We start from the raw sequence: 16,873 nt of genomic DNA, 5'->3' as shown, positions 1-16,873 counted from the left end.
CCCACAGATGGGATCGTATTTCGGAGCAGAGCTGTGTCCCGTGGACATGGACGGGGACGGGACGACGGACCTGGTGCTGGTGGGAGCCCCCCTCCACATCGGCCCGAGCACGGGGGGCATGGTGGTGGTCTACCGCTTCCAGGAGGTAGGGTCCGCACCGGGGGGGGGGGGGGTGGTTGGGGGGCGGTGGGGGGTGGGGAGGACGGATGGTAGAGGGGGGATTGGAGGGGGAAATGGAGGAGGGAGTGGGCGATACAAGGGGAGGGACAGGGGAGAAGGACAGGGGGAGGGGGTACGGGGGAGGGGGAGGGGCAGGCGAGGGGAGGAGGGGAGGGGGAGAGGAGGAGGGGAGGAGGGGGAGGGGGGGAGGGGAGGAGGGGGAGGAGGGGGAGAGGAGAGGAGGGGGAGAGGGGAGGGGGAGGAGGGGGGAGGAGGGGGGGGGAGAGGGGAGGGGGGAGGAAGGGGAGGAAGGGAGGGGGAGGAAGGGGAGGGGGAAGGGGGGAGGAGGGGGAGGGGGGAGGAGGGGGAGAGGGGAGGAGGGGAGGAGGGGGAGAGGGGAGGAGGGGGAGAGGGGAGGGGGGGAGGGGGAGGAAGGGGAGGGGGAGGAAGGGGAGGGGAGGAAGGGGGGGAAGGGGGAGGGGAGGGGGAGGAGGGGAGGAGGGGGAGGGGGAGGAGGGGGAGAGGGGAGGAGGGGGAGAGGGGAGGGGGGGAGGAGGGGAAGGGGGGAAGGGGGAGGGGGAGAGGGGGAGGGGAGGAGGGGGAGAGGGGAGGGGGGGAGGAAGGGGAGGAGGGGGAGAGGGGAGGGGGGAGGAAGGAGAGGGGGGGAGGGGGAGGAAGGGGAGGGGGAAGGGGGGAGGGGGAGGGGGGAGGAGGGGAGGAGGGGGAGGGGGAGGAGGGGGAGAGGGGAGGAGGGGGAGAGGGGAGGGGGGGAGGAGGGGAAGGGGGAGAGGGGGAGGGGGAGAGGGGGAGGGGAGGAGGGGGAGAGGGGAGGGGGGGAGGAAGGGGAGGAGGGGGAGAGGGGAGGGGGAAGGGGGGAGGAGGGGGAGGGGGAGAGGGGGAGGGGGGGAGAGGGGGGGAGAGGGGAGGGGGGGGAGTGGGGGAGAGGGGAGGGGGGGAGAGGGGAGGGGGGGAAGGGGGTGGGGGGGAGGAGGTGGAGGGGGAGGGAGGAGGGGGAGGGGAGGGGGGGAGGAGGAAGGGGGGAGGGGGGAAGGGGAGGGGGGAGGAAGGGGAAGGGGGTGGGGGGGAGGAGGAGGAGGAGGGACAGGGACGGGGGTGTTTGCCTGGTTCCCCATGGCCACTGATGCCCTCTCTCCCCCCCCCCCCCCCACCCCAGGGCCGGCTGGACCACCAGGCCCAGCTGACGGGCCAGCGGGGGGAGCCCCTGTCCCGGTTCGGGACCTCCATCGCCCAGCTGGGCGACCTGAACGGCGACGGGCTGTCGGACGTGGCGGTGGGAGCGCCCCTGGAGGACGGAGGCCGTGGCAGCGTCTACATCTTCCACGGGGCCGGGACCGGCACCGGGGTCAGTCCGCTGGCCACTCAGGTCAGTGCAGCCGGGGGGTCCGGTCCTCTCCTCCCCTCCAATCCCCTCCCCTCCTCTCCCTTCCCCTCCGCACCCCACCCCTCCCCTCGCCTTCCCCCTCCTCCCTCCCTCCCATCCCTTCCACTTCCCTCCCTCCATCATCACTCCTCCCTCCCTCCTCCCGCTCCTCCCCTCTGTCCCTCCCTCCCTCCCTCACTCCTTCCCTCAGACCTCCATCCATCCATCCTGTAACCGGTTGCTAGGGAAGACCTGTCCCCAGGTAGTGCGGCCTGTAACCGGTTGCTAGGGAGGGCCTGTCCCCCAGTAGTGCAGCCTGTAACCGGTTGCTAGGGAGGGCCTGTCCCCAGGTAATGCAGCCTGTAACCAGTTGCTAGGGAGGGCCTGTTACCTGGTCGTGCAGCCTGTAACCGGTTGCTAGGGAGGGCCTGTCCCCAGGTAGTGCAGCCTGTAACCGGGTGCCAGGGAGGGCCTTCTGCCAGGTAGTGCAGCCTGTAACCGGTTGCCAGGGAGGGCCTGTCCCCAGGTAATGCAGCCTGTAACCAGTTGCTAGGGAGGGCCTGTTACCTGGTCGTGCAGCCTGTAACCGGTTGCTAGGGAGGGCCTGTTACCTGGTCGTGCAGCCTGTAACCGGTTGCTAGGGAGGGCCTGTCCCCAGGTAGTGCAGCCTGTAACCGGGTGCCAGGGAGGGCCTTCTGCCAGGTAGTGCAGCCTGTAACCGGTTGCCAGGGAGGGCCTGTCCCCAGGTAATGCAGCCTGTAACCAGTTGCTAGGGAGGGCCTGTTACCTGGTCGTGCAGCCTGTAACCGGTTGCTAGGGAGGGCCTGTTACCTGGTCGTGCAGCCTGTAACCGGTTGCTAGGGAGGGCCTGTCCCCAGGTAGTGCAGCCTGTAACCGGGTGCCAGGGAGGGCCTTCTGCCAGGTAGTGCAGCCTGTAACCGGTTGCCAGGGAGGGCCTGTCCCCAGGTAATGCAGCCTGTAACCAGTTGCTAGGGAGGGCCTGTTACCTGGTCGTGCAGCCTGTAACCGGTTGCTAGGGAGGACCTGTCCCCAGGTAGTGCAGCCTGTAACCGGGTGCCAGGGAAGGCCTGTCCCCCAGTAGTGCAGCCTGTTCCTGGTTGCCAGGGAGGGCCTTCTGCCAGGTAGTGCAGCCTGTAACCGGTTGCCAGGGAGGGCCTGTCCCCAGGTAATGCTGCCTGTAACCAGTTGCTAGGGAGGGCCTGTTACCTGGTCATGCAGCCTGTAACCGGTTGCTAGGGAGGACCTGTCCCCAGGTAGTGCAGCCTGTAACCAGGTGCCAGGGAAGGCCTGTCCCCCAGTAGTGCAGCCTGTTCCTGGTTGCCAGGGAGGGCCTGTCCCCCGGTAGTGCAGCCTGTAACCGGTTGCCAGGGAGGGCCTGTCCCCCGGTAGTGCAGCCTGTAACCGGTTGCCAGGGAGGGCTGGTACCCAGGCCGAGTTGCCCCCTCCCCTCAGGAGTCTGACCCCGCCGTCTGCTCTGCCTCCCTTCGGACAGCACATCCGCTCCGCCGACGTGCAGCAGGGTCTGCAATACTTCGGACGCTCCATCCACGGAGCCCTGGACGTCAGCAACGATGGTCTGACGGACATCGTGGTCGGGGCCCTGGACAAGGTCTTCGTGTTTCGGTAGGTGTCCCTCGGGCACTGGGCTGTGATCCCCGCCACCAGGATCACGGTGGGACGGGAGGGTGTCCACCCCAGCGCCCCTTCCCGGGGGTCTGGGGTGTTGGGGAGGGTGGAGCGAGGGAGGGTCGAGAGCTTCAAGTCCCCGAGAGGGAACATCACCAACAGCCTGTCCTGGTCCAACCACGTAGACGCCACGGCCAAGAAAGCTCACCGGCGCCTCTACTTCCTCGGGAGGCTAAAGAAATTCGGCACGTCCCCCCGTCGACAGATGCCCCACAGAAAGCATCCTATCCGGATGCATCCCGGCTCGGGACGGCAACTGCTCTGCCCCGGGACCGCGGGAAACCGCAGAGAGTTGCGGACACAGCCCAGCGCGTCACGGACACCAGCCTCCCCTCCGCGGACTCTGTCTACACTCCCCGCTGCCTCGGGAAAGCAGCCGACATAATCAGAGACCCCCACCCACCCCGGGACATTCTCTCTTCTCCCCCCTCCCGTCGGGCAGAAGATACAACAGCCTGAAAGCACGTCCCCCCAGGCTCAAGGACAGCTTCTACCCCGCTGTTATAAGACCATTGAACGATAAGATGGACTCTTGACCTCACGATCTCCCTCGTCGTGGCCCTTGCACCTTATTGCCTGCCTGCGCCGCACTTTCCCTATAGCTGGGACACTTTATTCTGCGTCCTGTTAGTGCTCTTGTACTACCTCAACGTACCGATGTGGTGAAATGGGTTGTGAAGAAGGCGTACGGTGTGTTGGCCTTCGTTAGTCGGGGGATTGAGTTCAAGAGCCGCGAGGTGATGTTGCAGCTCTGGTCAGACCACACTTGGAGTATTGTGTTCAGTTCTGGTCGCCTCATTACAGGAAGGATGTGGGAGCTTTAGAGAGGGTGCAGAGGAGATTTACCAGGACTGGAGAGCACGTCTTACGAGGACAGGTTGAGCGAGCTGGGGCTTTTCTCTTTGGAGAGGAGGAGGATGAGAGGTGACCTGATAGAGGTGTACAAGAGGCACAGATCGAGTGGACAGTCAGAGACTTTTCCCCAGGGTGACAATGGCTCACACGAGGGGACATAATTTTAAGGTGATTGGGACCCCGGAGAGGGGGACCCCGGTGCGGGACGGGGAGAGGGGGGACCTGCCCTGTACCCTGACGGGACTCCATCACGTTCCCAGCTCCCGGCCAGTTGTGGACGTCCGGGTCGACACCACGTTCAGTCCAGCCAAGATCTCGCTGAAGGATGTTGACTGTCCAGAGAATTCTCAGAAGAAACCCATTGTGGACGTGCAAGTGTGTTTCGCGTTGAAAGAGCTGACCAAGAATTTACCAGGTAAACCCCGGTGTCGATTAAAACACCCCTGGGTCAGATCCCAGCCTGTGACTCGCTCCCGGGGACCTGTTATTCTATATATAAACCCCCCCGAACCCCTGGATCAGATCCCAGCCTGTAACCCGCTCCCGGGGACCTGTTATTCTATATATAAACCCCCCCGAACCCCTGGATCAGATCCCAGCCTGTAACCCACTCCCGGGGACCTGTTATTCTCTGTATAAACCCCCCGAACCCCTGGATCAGATCCCAGCCTGTAACCCACTCCCGGGGACCTGTTATTCTATATATAAACCCCCCCGAACCCCTGGATCAGATCCCAGCCTGTGACCCACTCCCGGGGACCTGTTATTCTATATATAAACCCCCCGAACCCCTGGATCAGATCTCAGCCTGTGACCCGCTCCCGGGGACCTGTTATTCTATATATAAACCCCCCGAACCCCTGGATCAGATCCCAGCCTGTAACCCGCTCCCGGGGACCTGTTATTCTATATATAAACCCCCCGAACCCCTGGATCAGATCCCAGCCTGTAACCCACTCCCGGGGACCTGTTATTCTATATATAAACCCCCCCGAACCCCTGGATCAGATCCCAGCCTGTAACCCGCTCCGCGGGACCTGTTATTCTATATATAAACCCTTCCACCTCACTCTCGGATCTCCCTCCGTTCCCAGAACTGCCCAGCTTCCAGATGTACACCACCATGGCTCTCGACCCAAGCCGCAAGGTTCAGAGGGCGGAGATTTTGAGACCGGCGCCTCAGAACTTCACCCTCACCGATGGACACTGCTTTACTTTCACCATTCAGCTCGAGGTCAGCACTCGGGGGTGGGGGTGGGGTGTCGGGGAGGGTGCACTGCCTAGGGTCCTGGGTCGGTGTATGGGTGTAGACATGGGGCAGGGAGGGAGGGGGAGGGAGAGAGGGAGGGAGGGGGAGGGAGAGAGGGAGGGGGGGAGGGGAGGGAGGGGGAGAGGGGAGGGGGGAAGGGAAGGGAGGGAGGGAGGGGAAGAGGGAGGGGGGAGAGGGGGAGGGGGGGAGGGGGGAGGGGGAGAGGGGGAGGGGGGAGGGGGAAGGCACTGGGAGGGGCTTTGAAAATTTGGCTATAATTCCTGTAAACTCCCTCCCTCCCCCCTCGCTTTCTGACCCTCTCTCCCCCCTCCCTCTCCCCCCTCTCTCCCCCCCCCTCCCCACCGTCTCTCCCCCCCACCCCACCCCACCCCAGAACTGTATCCAGGACAACTACAACCCCATCCAGCTGGAGACGACCTACACGGCCGAGGGTCGGAGTTCAGGCTCCTACCCGTCCCCCGTCCTCCGCACGGGCAGCAAGGGGTCGTGGGTCACCAAGGTAAGTGTGGGGCAGGGGGGGGTGGGGGTGGCGTCCGGCGGGAGGGGGGTGGGGGTGACAGACGGGGGAGAGGGGGACGGGGCAAGGGGGGAGACGGTAGAGGGGACAGGGAGTTGAGGGAGAGGGGGACGGGGAGAGGGGGAGACGGGGAGAGGGGGAGAGGGGGAGATGGGGAGAGGGGGAGAGGGGGAGAGGGGGAGATGGGGAGAGGGGGAGAGGGGGAGATGGGGAGATGGGGAGATGGGGAGAGGGGGACGGGGGAGAGGGGCGATCCTGTGGTCAAGGGCTGAGGTGTCTCCCTCCGCAGCTGCCGTTCGAGAAGGAGTGCGGGTCTGACAACATCTGCACTGATCACCTCAAGGTTGACTTCACTCTGGCCGGGTAAGTAACCCCCACCCCTCGCATCCCTCCTGCTCCGTCTGACCCCCTCCCCACCCCTCCTTCGGCTCCCCTACACCCCCACCTCCCTCCTCTGCACTTCTCCCCCTCTGAGCCCCTCCCTCCCCTCTCCCCTTCTCGTCTCTGTGACCCCCCTCCCTCCCCTACACCCCTCCCTCCCTCCCCTACACCTCTCCCCCTCTCCCTGCGCCCCTGCCTCCCTCTGTAACACCCTCTGGCCCTCCCTGCAGGACGCAGTTCCTGGTGGTGGGCAGCCACATCACCCTCACCCTGGACGTCACGCTGGAGAACTCCGGGGAGAACTCCTACTTCACCGTGGTCACCTTCCTCATCCCGCAGGGACTCTCCTTCAGGAAGACCTCCATCATCCAGGTACGCCCGCAGCTTCCCGTGCGGCCTGCGTTCGGTTCGGAGCCCGAGTGAAGGCCGACACCCCGTACACCTTCGTAACAACCCTACCGACCTGCGCGGCGACCTTGAGGGATCTGTGGACGTGGACCCCGAGGTCCCTCTGTTCCTCCACACTGCTGAGAGTCCTGCCGTTAACCTTGTATTGTCCCTTTACATTTGACCTCCTAAAGTGGACCACCTCACGCTCGCCCGGATTAAACTCCATCTGCCGCTTCTCTGCCCACCTTGTGTCCCGCCTTCGGATTCGATCTTTCTCCGGGTCGAATTCCCCTCCCCCGGGATCGTCCCCCTCTCTCCGGAACCGGCGCGCCCTTCCTCGGATACGGGACCTGCGGCTGCTCCGGGGGAGGGGGTGCGTTGGGTTGGCTGGGACCCGTTGAGTGACCCCCCACCTCTCTCCGCAGTCCAGTCGCCGTTCCAACATTAAGTGCGAGGACTCGAAGGAGGCGCCAGCCCGGGGCGTACGGAGCGTCCAGTGTCAAGTCAGCCACCCCATCTTCCGGCCGCAGAACACGGTCAGCGGGGGGAGGCGCGTGCAGAGGCACCCGGTGCGACGTGGGGGGTGGGGGGGGTGGGGGAGCAGGTCACGCGATGGGGGGGATCTCCTGGTGGGTCTTCCCCTGGGCCCGGCCAAGCTGGCCGTCCACGAGTCCGAGGGCTCCGGCCTGCCCGCCCGCCTGATGTCCGCGCACGGAGTCCTCGGTGAGGGAGCGCGCGGTCTCCGCAGGCGCCCCAGTTGAATTCCGCGCCCGGTGGGCCCCTCGGGGGGGGGGGGGGGGGGCGCGCGTCGTGGACGGCGAGAGCGTGATTCTTCTGAGGTGTTGTGTTGTGCGTTTAGTGGGTGTTTAGTTAGCGTTGTGTTGCTGTAGTTGCGTAGATGCTCAGTTTCTTCTCTTGGTATCGGTGTTGGTTTATTATTGTCACTTGTACCGAGGTCCAGTGAAAAACTTGTCTTGCAGACCAATCGTACAGGTCAGTTCATTACACAGTGCAGGTACATTGAGGTAGTACAGGGTGCACTGAGGTAGTACAGGGTGCACTGAGGTAGTACAGGGTGCATTGAGGTAGTACAGGTAAAAACAATAACAGTACAGAGTAAAGTGTCCCAGCTACAGAGAAAGTGCAGTGCAATAAGGTGCAAGGTCACAACAAGGTAGATCGTGAGGTCAGAGTCCATCTCATCGTATAAGGGAACCGTTCAATAGTCTCATCACCGTGGGGTAGAAGCTGTCCTTGAGCCTGGTGGGACGTGCCCTCAGGCTCCTGTATCTTCTACCCGATGGGAGAGGGGAGAAGAGAGAATGTCCCGGGTGGGTGGGGTCTTTGATGATGCCGGCTGCTTCACCGAGGCAGCGAGAGGTAAAGACAGAGTCCGCGGAGGGGAGGCTGGTGTCCGTGACGCGCTGGGCCGTGTCCACAACTCTCTGCGGTTTCTTGCGGTCCCGGGCAGAGCAGTTGCCGTCCCGAGCCGGGATACATCCAGATAGGATGCTTTCTGTGGGGCATCGGTAAAAGTTGGTGAGAGTCAAAGGGGACAAACCGAATTTCTTCAGCCTCCTGAGGAAGTAGAGGCGCCGGTGAGCTTTCTTGGCCGTGGCGTCTACGTGGTTGGACCAGGACAGGCTGTTGGTGATGTTCACTCCCGGGAACTTGAAGCTCTCGACCTCAGCACCATTGATGTGGACAGGAGCATGTCCACCGCCCCCTTTCCTGAAGTCAGTGACCAGCTCTTTTGTTTTGCTGACATTGAGGGAAAGGTTGTTGTCCTGACACCATGTCACTAAGCTCTCTGTCTCCTTCCTGTACCCCGACTCATCGCTGTTTGAGATACGGCCAACAATGGTGGTGTCATCTGCAAACTTGTAGATGGAGTTAGAGCAGGATCTGGCCACACAGCGATGAGTGTACAGGGAGTAGAGGGCTGAGGACGCAGCCTTGTGGGGCACCAGTGTTGAGAATAATCGTGCCGGAGGTATTGCTGCCTATCCTCTGACTGCCGTCTGTTGGTCAGGAAGTCAAGGACCCGGTTGCAGAGGGAGGTGTCGAGTCCCAGGTCTCGGAGTTTGGTGACGAGTTTGCTTGGGATTATTGTATTGAAGGCAGGGCTGTAGTCAATAAACAACAGTCTGACGTAGGCGTCTTTACTGTCCAGCTGCTCCAGGGCTGAGTGTGGGGCCAGGGAGATGGCGTCCGCTGTTGACCTGTTTCGGCGGTGGGGTGGAGGTTGGTGGGAAGACCCTGTTTCAGACAGAGAGGGGCCATCCCCTTGACTAACCAGCTGCCTTACTGTTGCCCGCTGCCCCTCCCACCCCCCCGCACAGATGAAGTTCAACATCACCTTCGACGTGAACGCAAAGGGGGACTGGAAAGACACGGTGAACATCAGCGCTAACGCCACCAGGTAACCAGATGTCCTCCCCTCCCTCGCACTCCCGCTCGTCCTCTCTCCCGGCTGAGATCCCGGTCCAGGAAGTCCGTGTTCCGCAGGGACCTCGGGTGCTGGGACTTCTTGTAGGCGCTGAGATACGAGTGACGTGGGCAGAGAGGCGGCAGACGCAGTTTAGAGCGGGCGGGCGCGAGGTGTTGCATTTCGGGAGGTCAAACGTGAGGGGAAAGGTACGTAGTAAATAGGAGCATCGGGGTACAGAGGGGATCCCGGGGTCCGAGTCCACGGCTCGCCCGAAAGCGGCCACACAGGTCGACAGGGCGGTGAAGGCGGCGCATGGCGCGCTCCCCTTCACCGGTCGGGGCGCCGAGTACTAAAGTCGGGAAGTCACGTTGCAGCTGTATAAAACTCCGGTCGGGCCGCACTTGTGTGCAGTTCTGGTTGCCCCCTCCCCGTTACAGGGAGGGTGCGGCAGGCTTCGGAGAAGGTGCGGGAGAGGTTCACCGGAACCCTGCCCGGATTAGAGGGCGCGAGCTACGAGGAGAGGTCGGACAGACTCGGGTTGTCCTCTCCGGAGCGGCGGAGGCTGAGGGGAGAGGTTTATAAGATCACGAGAGGCACAGATAGAGCAGACAGCCGGGATCTTTCTCCCCCACACCCCAGGGTGGGAATGTCTAATACCAGAGGGTGTGCGTTTAAGGTGAGAAGGGGGAGAGTTCAGAGGAGATGTGCGGGGCAGGTTTTTTTTTTACGCCTGGAATGTGCAGGAGGGGCGGTGAGGGAGGGAGGGAGGGAGCGCCGCGGGAGGGGCGATATCTCAGATGTCATGAATTCATGAGGTGAAGAACCTCACGGTCGCTTCCCCTCGCAGTGAGAACGAGGCTCGCGAGACAAGGGACAGCTTCAAGTCAAGGACAGTTGCTGTTAAATATGAAGTAAATGTGATCATCAAGGGGTGAGTGTCCGACGCCCAGTCCCAGGGGGCGGAGAGAGAGGATGGTGCATCCGACGCCCGGTCCCGAGGGGTGGAGGGGGGGAGAGGTGGTGCGTCCGACGCCCGGTCCCGAGGGGTGGAGGGGGGGAGAGGTGGTGCGTCCGGCGCACGGTCCCGGGGGTGGGGGGGGAGGGGGGAGAGGACGGCGCGTCCGACGCCCGGTCCCGAGGGGTGGGGGGGGAGGGGGGGAAAGAGGACGGCGCGTCCGACGCCCGGTCCCGAGGGGTGGGGGTGGAGGGGGGGGAGAGGACGGCGCGTCCGACGCCCGGTCCCGAGGGGTGGGGGTGGAGGGGGGGAGAGGACGGCGCGTCCGACGCCCGGTCCCGAGGGGTGGGGGTGGAGGGGGGGGGGGGGGGAAGAGGACGGCGCGTCCGACGCCCGGTCCCGAGGGGTGGGGGTGGAGGGGGGGCGAGGACGGCGCGTCCGACGCCCGGTCCCGAGGGGTGGGGGTGGAGGGGGGGAGAGGACGGCGCGTCCGACGCCCGGTCCCGAGGGGTGGGGGTGGAGGGGGGGAGAGGACGGCGCGTCCGACGCCCGGTCCCGAGGGGTGGGGGTGGAGGGGGGGGGGGGAAAGAGGACGGCGCGTCCGACGCCCGGTCCCGAGGGGTGGGGGTGGAGGGGGGGAAGAGGACGGCGCGTCCGATGCCCGGTCCCGAGGGGTGGGGGTGGAGGGGGGGGGGGGAAAGAGGACGGCGCGTCCGACGCCCGGTCCCGAGGGGTGGGGGTGGAGGGGGGGAGAGGACGGCGCGTCCGACGCCCGGTCCCGAGGGGTGGAGGGGGGGGGGGGAAAGAGGACGGCGCGTCCGACGCCCGGTCCCGAGGGGTGGGGGTGGAGGGGGGGGAGAGGACGGCGCGTCCGACGCCCGGTCCCGAGGGGTGGAGGGGGGGGGGGGGGAAAAGAGGACGGCGCGTCCGACGCCCGGTCCCGAGGGGTGGGGGTGGAGGGGGGGAGAGGACGGCGCGTCCGACGCCCGGTCCCGAGGGGTGGGGGTGGAGGGGGGGAAGAGGACGGCGCGTCCGACGCCCGGTCCCGAGGGGTGGGGGTGGAGGGGGGGGGGGGGAAGAGGACGGCGCGTCCGACGCCCGGTCCCGAGGGGTGGGGGTGGAGGGGGGGGAAGAGGACGGCGCGTCCGGCGCCCGGTCCCGGGGGCGGGGGGGGGGTGGGGACCGCGCGTCCGGCGCCCCGTCCCGGGGGCGGAGGGGGGGAGGGGACCGCGCGTCCGGCGCCCCGTCCCGGGGGCGGAGGGGGGGAGGGGACCGCGCGTCCGGCGCCCCGTCCCGGGGGCGGAGGGGGGGAGGGGACCGCGCGTCCGGCGCCCCGTCCCGGGGGCGGAGGGGGGGAGGGGACCGCGCGTCCGGCGCCCCGTCCCGGGGGCGGAGGGGGGGAGGGGACCGCGCGTCCGGCGCCCCGTCCCGGGGGCGGAGGGGGGGAGGGGACCGCGCGTCCGGCGCCCCGTCCCGGGGGCGGAGGGGACCGCGCGTCCGGCGCCCCGTCCCGGGGGCGGAGGGAGGGAGGGGACCGCGCGTCCGGCGCCCCGTCCCGGGGGCGGAGGGGACCGCGCGTCCGGCGCCCCGTCCCGGGGGCGGAGGGGGGGAGGGGACCGCGCGTCCGGCGCCCCGTCCCGGGGGTGGGGAGGGGGGGACATTGAGGATATTGCCCGCTGTGACACTCCGCCTGTTCCAGGATTCAGTCCACTCAGTACGTGAACTTCACCACCTCGCGACCGGACTCCAAGGCCGTTACACACGCTTACAAGGTAATTCCTGCCCCCGTCGGTAGATGTGCCCCTTGCGTCCTCTCTGTTGCACCAGCCGGCTCACCACGGCAACAGCCACGCCTGTGAGCAGCCTAGAAACTCGCCATAGCGACAGCCTGGGCCTGTGCAAGGCTGGGTAACCAGCGTGGCAACAAGGCCTAGTAACTCACCATAGCAACAAGGCCTAGAAACTCGCCATAGCGACAGCCTGGGCCTGTGCAAGGCTGGGTAACCAGCGTGGCAACAAGGCCTAGAAACTCACCATAGCAACAGCCTGGGCCTGTGCAAGGCTTGGTAACCACCGTGGCAACTAGTAACTCACCATAGCAACACGCAGGCCTGTGCAAGGCTTGGTAACCACTGTGGCAACAAGGCCTAGTAACTCCCCATAGCAACAAGGCCTAGTAACTCCCCATAGCAACAAGGCCTAGAAACTCACCGTAGCAACAAGGCCTAGTAACTCACCATGGCAATACGCAGGTCTGTGCAAGGTGTGGTAATCACCATAGCAACTGGTAACTCACCATAGCAACAGCAAGTGCCGAGTAACCCACCATGGCAACGGGGAGGGACGGGCAAGAGGCAAGGGAGGGACAGGGAGGGAGCGGGAAGGATGGATGGGGAGGGATGAGGGAGGGACGGATGGGGAGAGGGGGACGGACGGACGGTGGGGGGACGGACAGGGAGGTGGGGGCGGACGGATGGGGAGGGGACGGACGGACGGGGAGGGGACGGACGGACGGGGGGGGGCGGGCGGACGGTGGGGGGATGGACGGACGGACGAGGGGGGGGGACAAGTCACTCAGAGTCACTGAGAGAAGTGTGTCGGGCCCGTCAGGTGGAGAACATCAACCAGCGGAGTCTCCCTGTGGACATCACCTTCTACGTCCCCGTGAAGGTCGGGCCTGGACTGTCCTGGGACAGGGTGCAACTCAACACCTCGTGGGTGAGGAGCAGGGAGATGGGGGGGAGGGGGGGAGAGAGGGGGGGAGAGGGGGAGAGGAGGGGGGGAGAGGAGGGGGGGAGAGGGGGGGGGGAGAGGGGGAGAGGGGGGGGAGAGGGGAGAGAGGGGAGGGGGAGAGAGGGGAGGGGGGAGAGAGGGGAGGGGGAGAGAGGGGAGGGGGGAGGGGAGGAGGGGAGGAGGGGCCTCAGTGTATTCACTCCCTCTCTCCCCACCCCCAGCACGAGACCGCACCCTGCCAGCGAGTGAACAGAACAGCCAGGGACCTGACCGGGACGCAGGGCAACGCACAGGTACTGGAGGTGTCACCGTCCTCCCCCCAGCCCGGCCCACCACCTCCGTACCCCCACCTCCTCCTCCTCCCTCCCTCCACCTCCTCCCTCCCCACCTCCCCTGCACCTCCTACCCCTCCCTCCCTCCTCCCCCTCCCTGCCCCAACCTCCCCTCACTCCCATCTCCTCCCCCTCCCTCCTCCCCGCCACCTCCCCCCCTCCGTCCCCCCACCTACTCCCCCCTCCCTCCATCCCCCCTCCCCCTGTCCTCCCTCCCCGCCACCTACTCCCCCCTCCCCACCACCTCTCCCCCCTCCCACCACCTCCCCACCACCTCCGTCCCCCTCCCCTCCTCCCCTCCCCCCCTCCCCACCTCCTCCCCCCCACCTCCTCCCCTCCCTCCGTCCCTCCTCCCCACCTCCTCCCCCCCCCCCCCCACCTTCTTCCAAACTTTCCTCCCTCTATGCACGGCAGTGCAGCGGTCAGCGTAACACTATCACAGCGCCAGAGACCCGGGTTCGATTCCGGCCGCTGCCTGTAAGGAGTTTGTACGTTCTCCCCGTGTCTGCGCGGGTTTCCCCCGGGTGCTCCGGTTTCCTACCACATTGCAAAGACGTACGGGTTAGGACGTTGCGGGCGTGCTACGTTGGCGCCGGAAGCGTGGCCACACTTGCGGGCTGCCCCCCAGAACACCCTACGCAACGGGTGCATCTCACCGCGGGTTTGCACGTAGACGTGACTGGTAAAGGTACCTATCGATCTCCCGCAGAGGTGCAATGTGAGCACGTGTGACGCGTTTCTCTGCCACATCAGCCTTCTGAGGTACAAGGACCAGCTGATCTTCAACGTCACCGGCAACGTCACCTGGAGGAACCCCGGACAGGTGAGGGGCGAGAGGGCGCCGCGGGCCGGGGGGGGGGTGGGGTTTGGTGGGGGAGGGTGTGGCGAGGAGGGAGGCGTATCCCTGCGACCTTAGTCACTGTGCAAATAATGCCTCCCTGGTCTCCAACGCATCAGGTCGAACCCCAGGAAATCGGGATGAGCACTCACGCCGTGGTCGGTTACGATGACAAGAAATACATCCACGTGTCCCAGGCCACAACTCGCTTCAAGAGCGCAATGGTGAGGCGCAGGCGGGCAGGGGGTGTAGGGGAGGGAGGGGGCGACGGAGACGGGGAGGGGGTGTAGGGGAGGGAGGGGGCGACGGAGATGGGGGAGGGGTGTAAGGGAGGGAGGGGAGGGGGTCCCGGAGATGGGCTGGGGAGGGAGGGAGGGAGGGGTTGAGGGAGATGGGGAGGGGTGCCGGGGAGGGAGGGGGCGACACAGATGGGGAGGGGTGCCAGGGAGGGAGGGAGGGAGGGAGGAAGGAAGGGGGTGACAGAGACATGGAGGGGCACCGGGGAGGTAGGGGGTCCCGGAGATGGGGAGGGGCGCCAGGGGGTGGGGAGGAAGTGGGTCCCGGAGACGGGGAGGGAGCCGGGGAGGGAGGGGGCGACACAGATGGGGAGGGTGCCAGGGAGGGAGGGAGGAAGGGGGTGACAGAGACGGGGACGGGCGCCAGGGGGTGGGGAGGAAGGGGGTCCCGGAGACGGGGAGGGAGGGAGGGAGGGGGTCCCGGAGACGGGGAGGGGCGCCGGGGGGTGGGGAGGAAGGGGGTCCCGGAGAAGGGGAGGGGAGCCGGGGAGGGGGTCCCGGAGAAGGGGAGGGGCTCCCCCGGTCCCACTCCCACTGACGCGGGATCTTGCTGTGCCCCTCCGCAGGTCACCACCAGGGTGGAGTTGGTAAAGGAGGTCAACCTGCTGCCGATCATCGTGGGGAGCACAGTGGGCGGGCTCATCTTGCTGCTCATCACCGCCGGCATCCTATACAAGGTGAGGGTGGGGGCGGCGGGGGCGCCTGATTGGTCAGCTCCGGGAGGGAGGGCGGGACCAGTGCGGCGCCCCCCGCGGGAGGGGAGGAGGGACGGCCCCGGCGCCCCCTCCGACAGTCCTGGAGGATCCCTCACTCTCCGTCCCTTGCTCCCGCAGGTCGGCTTCTTCAAGAGGGACCTCAAGGAACAGCTGGAGGCGGCCACGGACGAGGCGGGCAACGACGGGGGGCCGGCCGAGCCCGGCGCCCCCGAAACCGAGGCGTGAGGGGGTGGAGTGGGGGGAGATGTTCTGGGATCGGACTGTGCCCCCTCCACTCCCGGTATAAACCCCCCTACCACCGATCGACCCTCAGGTCAGTTCCGCTCCCCCTCTCCCCCAGCATGGACCCCAGAGGGACTGGGGATTCACCACCCCCAACCCCACCTCTCCTTCCGAGGGTCCCTCCCGGACTCTCCTGTCCCACACAGACCCCTAGCAGAGGGCTGTCCCCTCCCAAGACCCTCTTTGCCACCTCCCTCCCTCCACAGACCCTCTTCACAAGTGATCTGTCCCCAAACCCCCTCGTAAACCCTCTCCCCAAACCCTCCTGTAAACCCACTGCCCAAACCAACCCCGTGAACCCTCTCCCGCTGCCCAAACCCCCCCTGAACCCTCTCCCGCTCCCCAAACCCCCTCGTAAACCCTCTCCCGCTCCCCAAACCCTCCTGTAAACCCACTGCCCAAACCACCCCCGTGAACCCTCTCCCGCTGCCCAAACCCCCCCTGAACCCTCTCCCGCTCCCCAAACCCCCCCTGAACCCTCTCCCGCTCCCCAAACCCCCTCGTAAACCCTCTCCCCAAACCCTCCTGTAAACCCAAAGCCCAAACCCCCCCCGTGAACCCTCTCCCGCTGCCCAAACCCCTATAAAGAGTACAACCAGCTCCCCAAACCCTTTTTTCAAGGGTCCCTTGCTCCACAGACACCTTTAATGTGACCACTCATTCCCCCTATCCACCACCCCCCTTTAAGTGGTCGGGGGCCCTCTCCCCCAACCCCCTCTGACGTGCTGTGGTTCCCTGTTCCTCAAAACATCCGGGAAGGAGGATTCGCTCCCCCCCCCCCCCCAAATGACCTTCGGAAGTCTTCGGACTGCTGCTAAAGGGGGAACCCCTTCCCCTGGGGTTGGACCGGGGCTCACAACCCGTGCGTTCCGGACCTCGGCTCGACCAAGTATTCCTGACGCCTCCTTGGTGGGGCCCACATGATCCCTGCCCTTTGCCAACCCGGGAGCTCCCGGGGGCCAACGGACAGACACCCCCTTTCCACTGCCTCCCTGGCCCCTCAAAACCCATTGGATTTTGCTATGTCAACAGTCACGGTGCAGCTCTAACCTCCGACCACAGGGTGGCGCTGAGGTGGGGAGGAGTGGGACCATGGTGCCTACTGGCTCTGCCCCCTACAGGACGGAAGGACTGGGAGCGCGGCGCCCCCCACCCCCCCTACAGGGCGGGAGGACTGGGAGCGCGGCGCCCCCCCCCTACAGGGCGGGAGGACTGGGAGCGCGGCGCCCCCCCCCCTACAGGGCGGGAGGACTGGGAGCGCGGCGTCCCCCCCCCTACAGGGCGGGAGGACTGGGAGCGCGGCGCCCCCCCCCCCCTACAGGGCGGGAGGACTGGGAGCCCGGCGCCCCCCCCCCCCCCTACAGGGCGGGAGGACTGGGAGCCCGGCGCCCCCCCCCCCTACAGGGCGGGAGGACTGGGAGCCCGGCGCCCCCCCCCTACAGGGCGGGAGGACTGGGAGCCCGGCGCCCCCCCCCCCCTACAGGGCGGGAGGACTGGGAGCGCGGCGTCCCCCCCCCTACAGGGCGGGAGGACTGGGAGCGCGGCGCCCCCCCCTACAGGGCGGGAGGACTGGGAGCGCGGCACCCCCCCCCCTACAGGGCGGGAGGACTGGGAGCGCGGCACCCCCCCC

General features: G+C 66.4%; 1 protein-coding gene across 1 annotated transcript; it reads left to right on the top strand.

The window, feature by feature from the left end:
- Positions 1 to 10: 10 nt before the first annotated feature.
- On the top strand, positions 11 to 15,908 carry LOC127567275 (integrin alpha-M-like). Its single transcript, XM_052009957.1, has 18 exons — positions 11 to 145; positions 1,334 to 1,543; positions 3,054 to 3,184; positions 4,363 to 4,517; positions 5,197 to 5,336; positions 5,746 to 5,871; positions 6,179 to 6,252; positions 6,501 to 6,642; positions 7,086 to 7,196; positions 9,003 to 9,082; positions 9,939 to 10,022; positions 11,746 to 11,818; positions 12,657 to 12,764; positions 13,001 to 13,072; positions 13,821 to 13,934; positions 14,069 to 14,173; positions 14,812 to 14,922; positions 15,079 to 15,908. Exons 1-18 carry the CDS (start codon positions 47 to 49, stop codon positions 15,184 to 15,186), a joined length of 2,043 nt encoding a protein of 680 aa, XP_051865917.1. The 5' UTR covers positions 11 to 46; the 3' UTR covers positions 15,187 to 15,908.
- The last annotated feature ends 965 nt before the right edge of the window (positions 15,909 to 16,873 follow it).

Source organism: Pristis pectinata, unplaced genomic scaffold (assembly GCF_009764475.1).
Source record: "Pristis pectinata isolate sPriPec2 unplaced genomic scaffold, sPriPec2.1.pri scaffold_88_arrow_ctg1, whole genome shotgun sequence".
Lineage (NCBI taxonomy): Eukaryota > Metazoa > Chordata > Chondrichthyes > Rhinopristiformes > Pristidae > Pristis > Pristis pectinata.
Note: the sequence above shows the minus strand (reverse complement) of the source record. Positions and strands in the feature narration are given on the sequence as shown.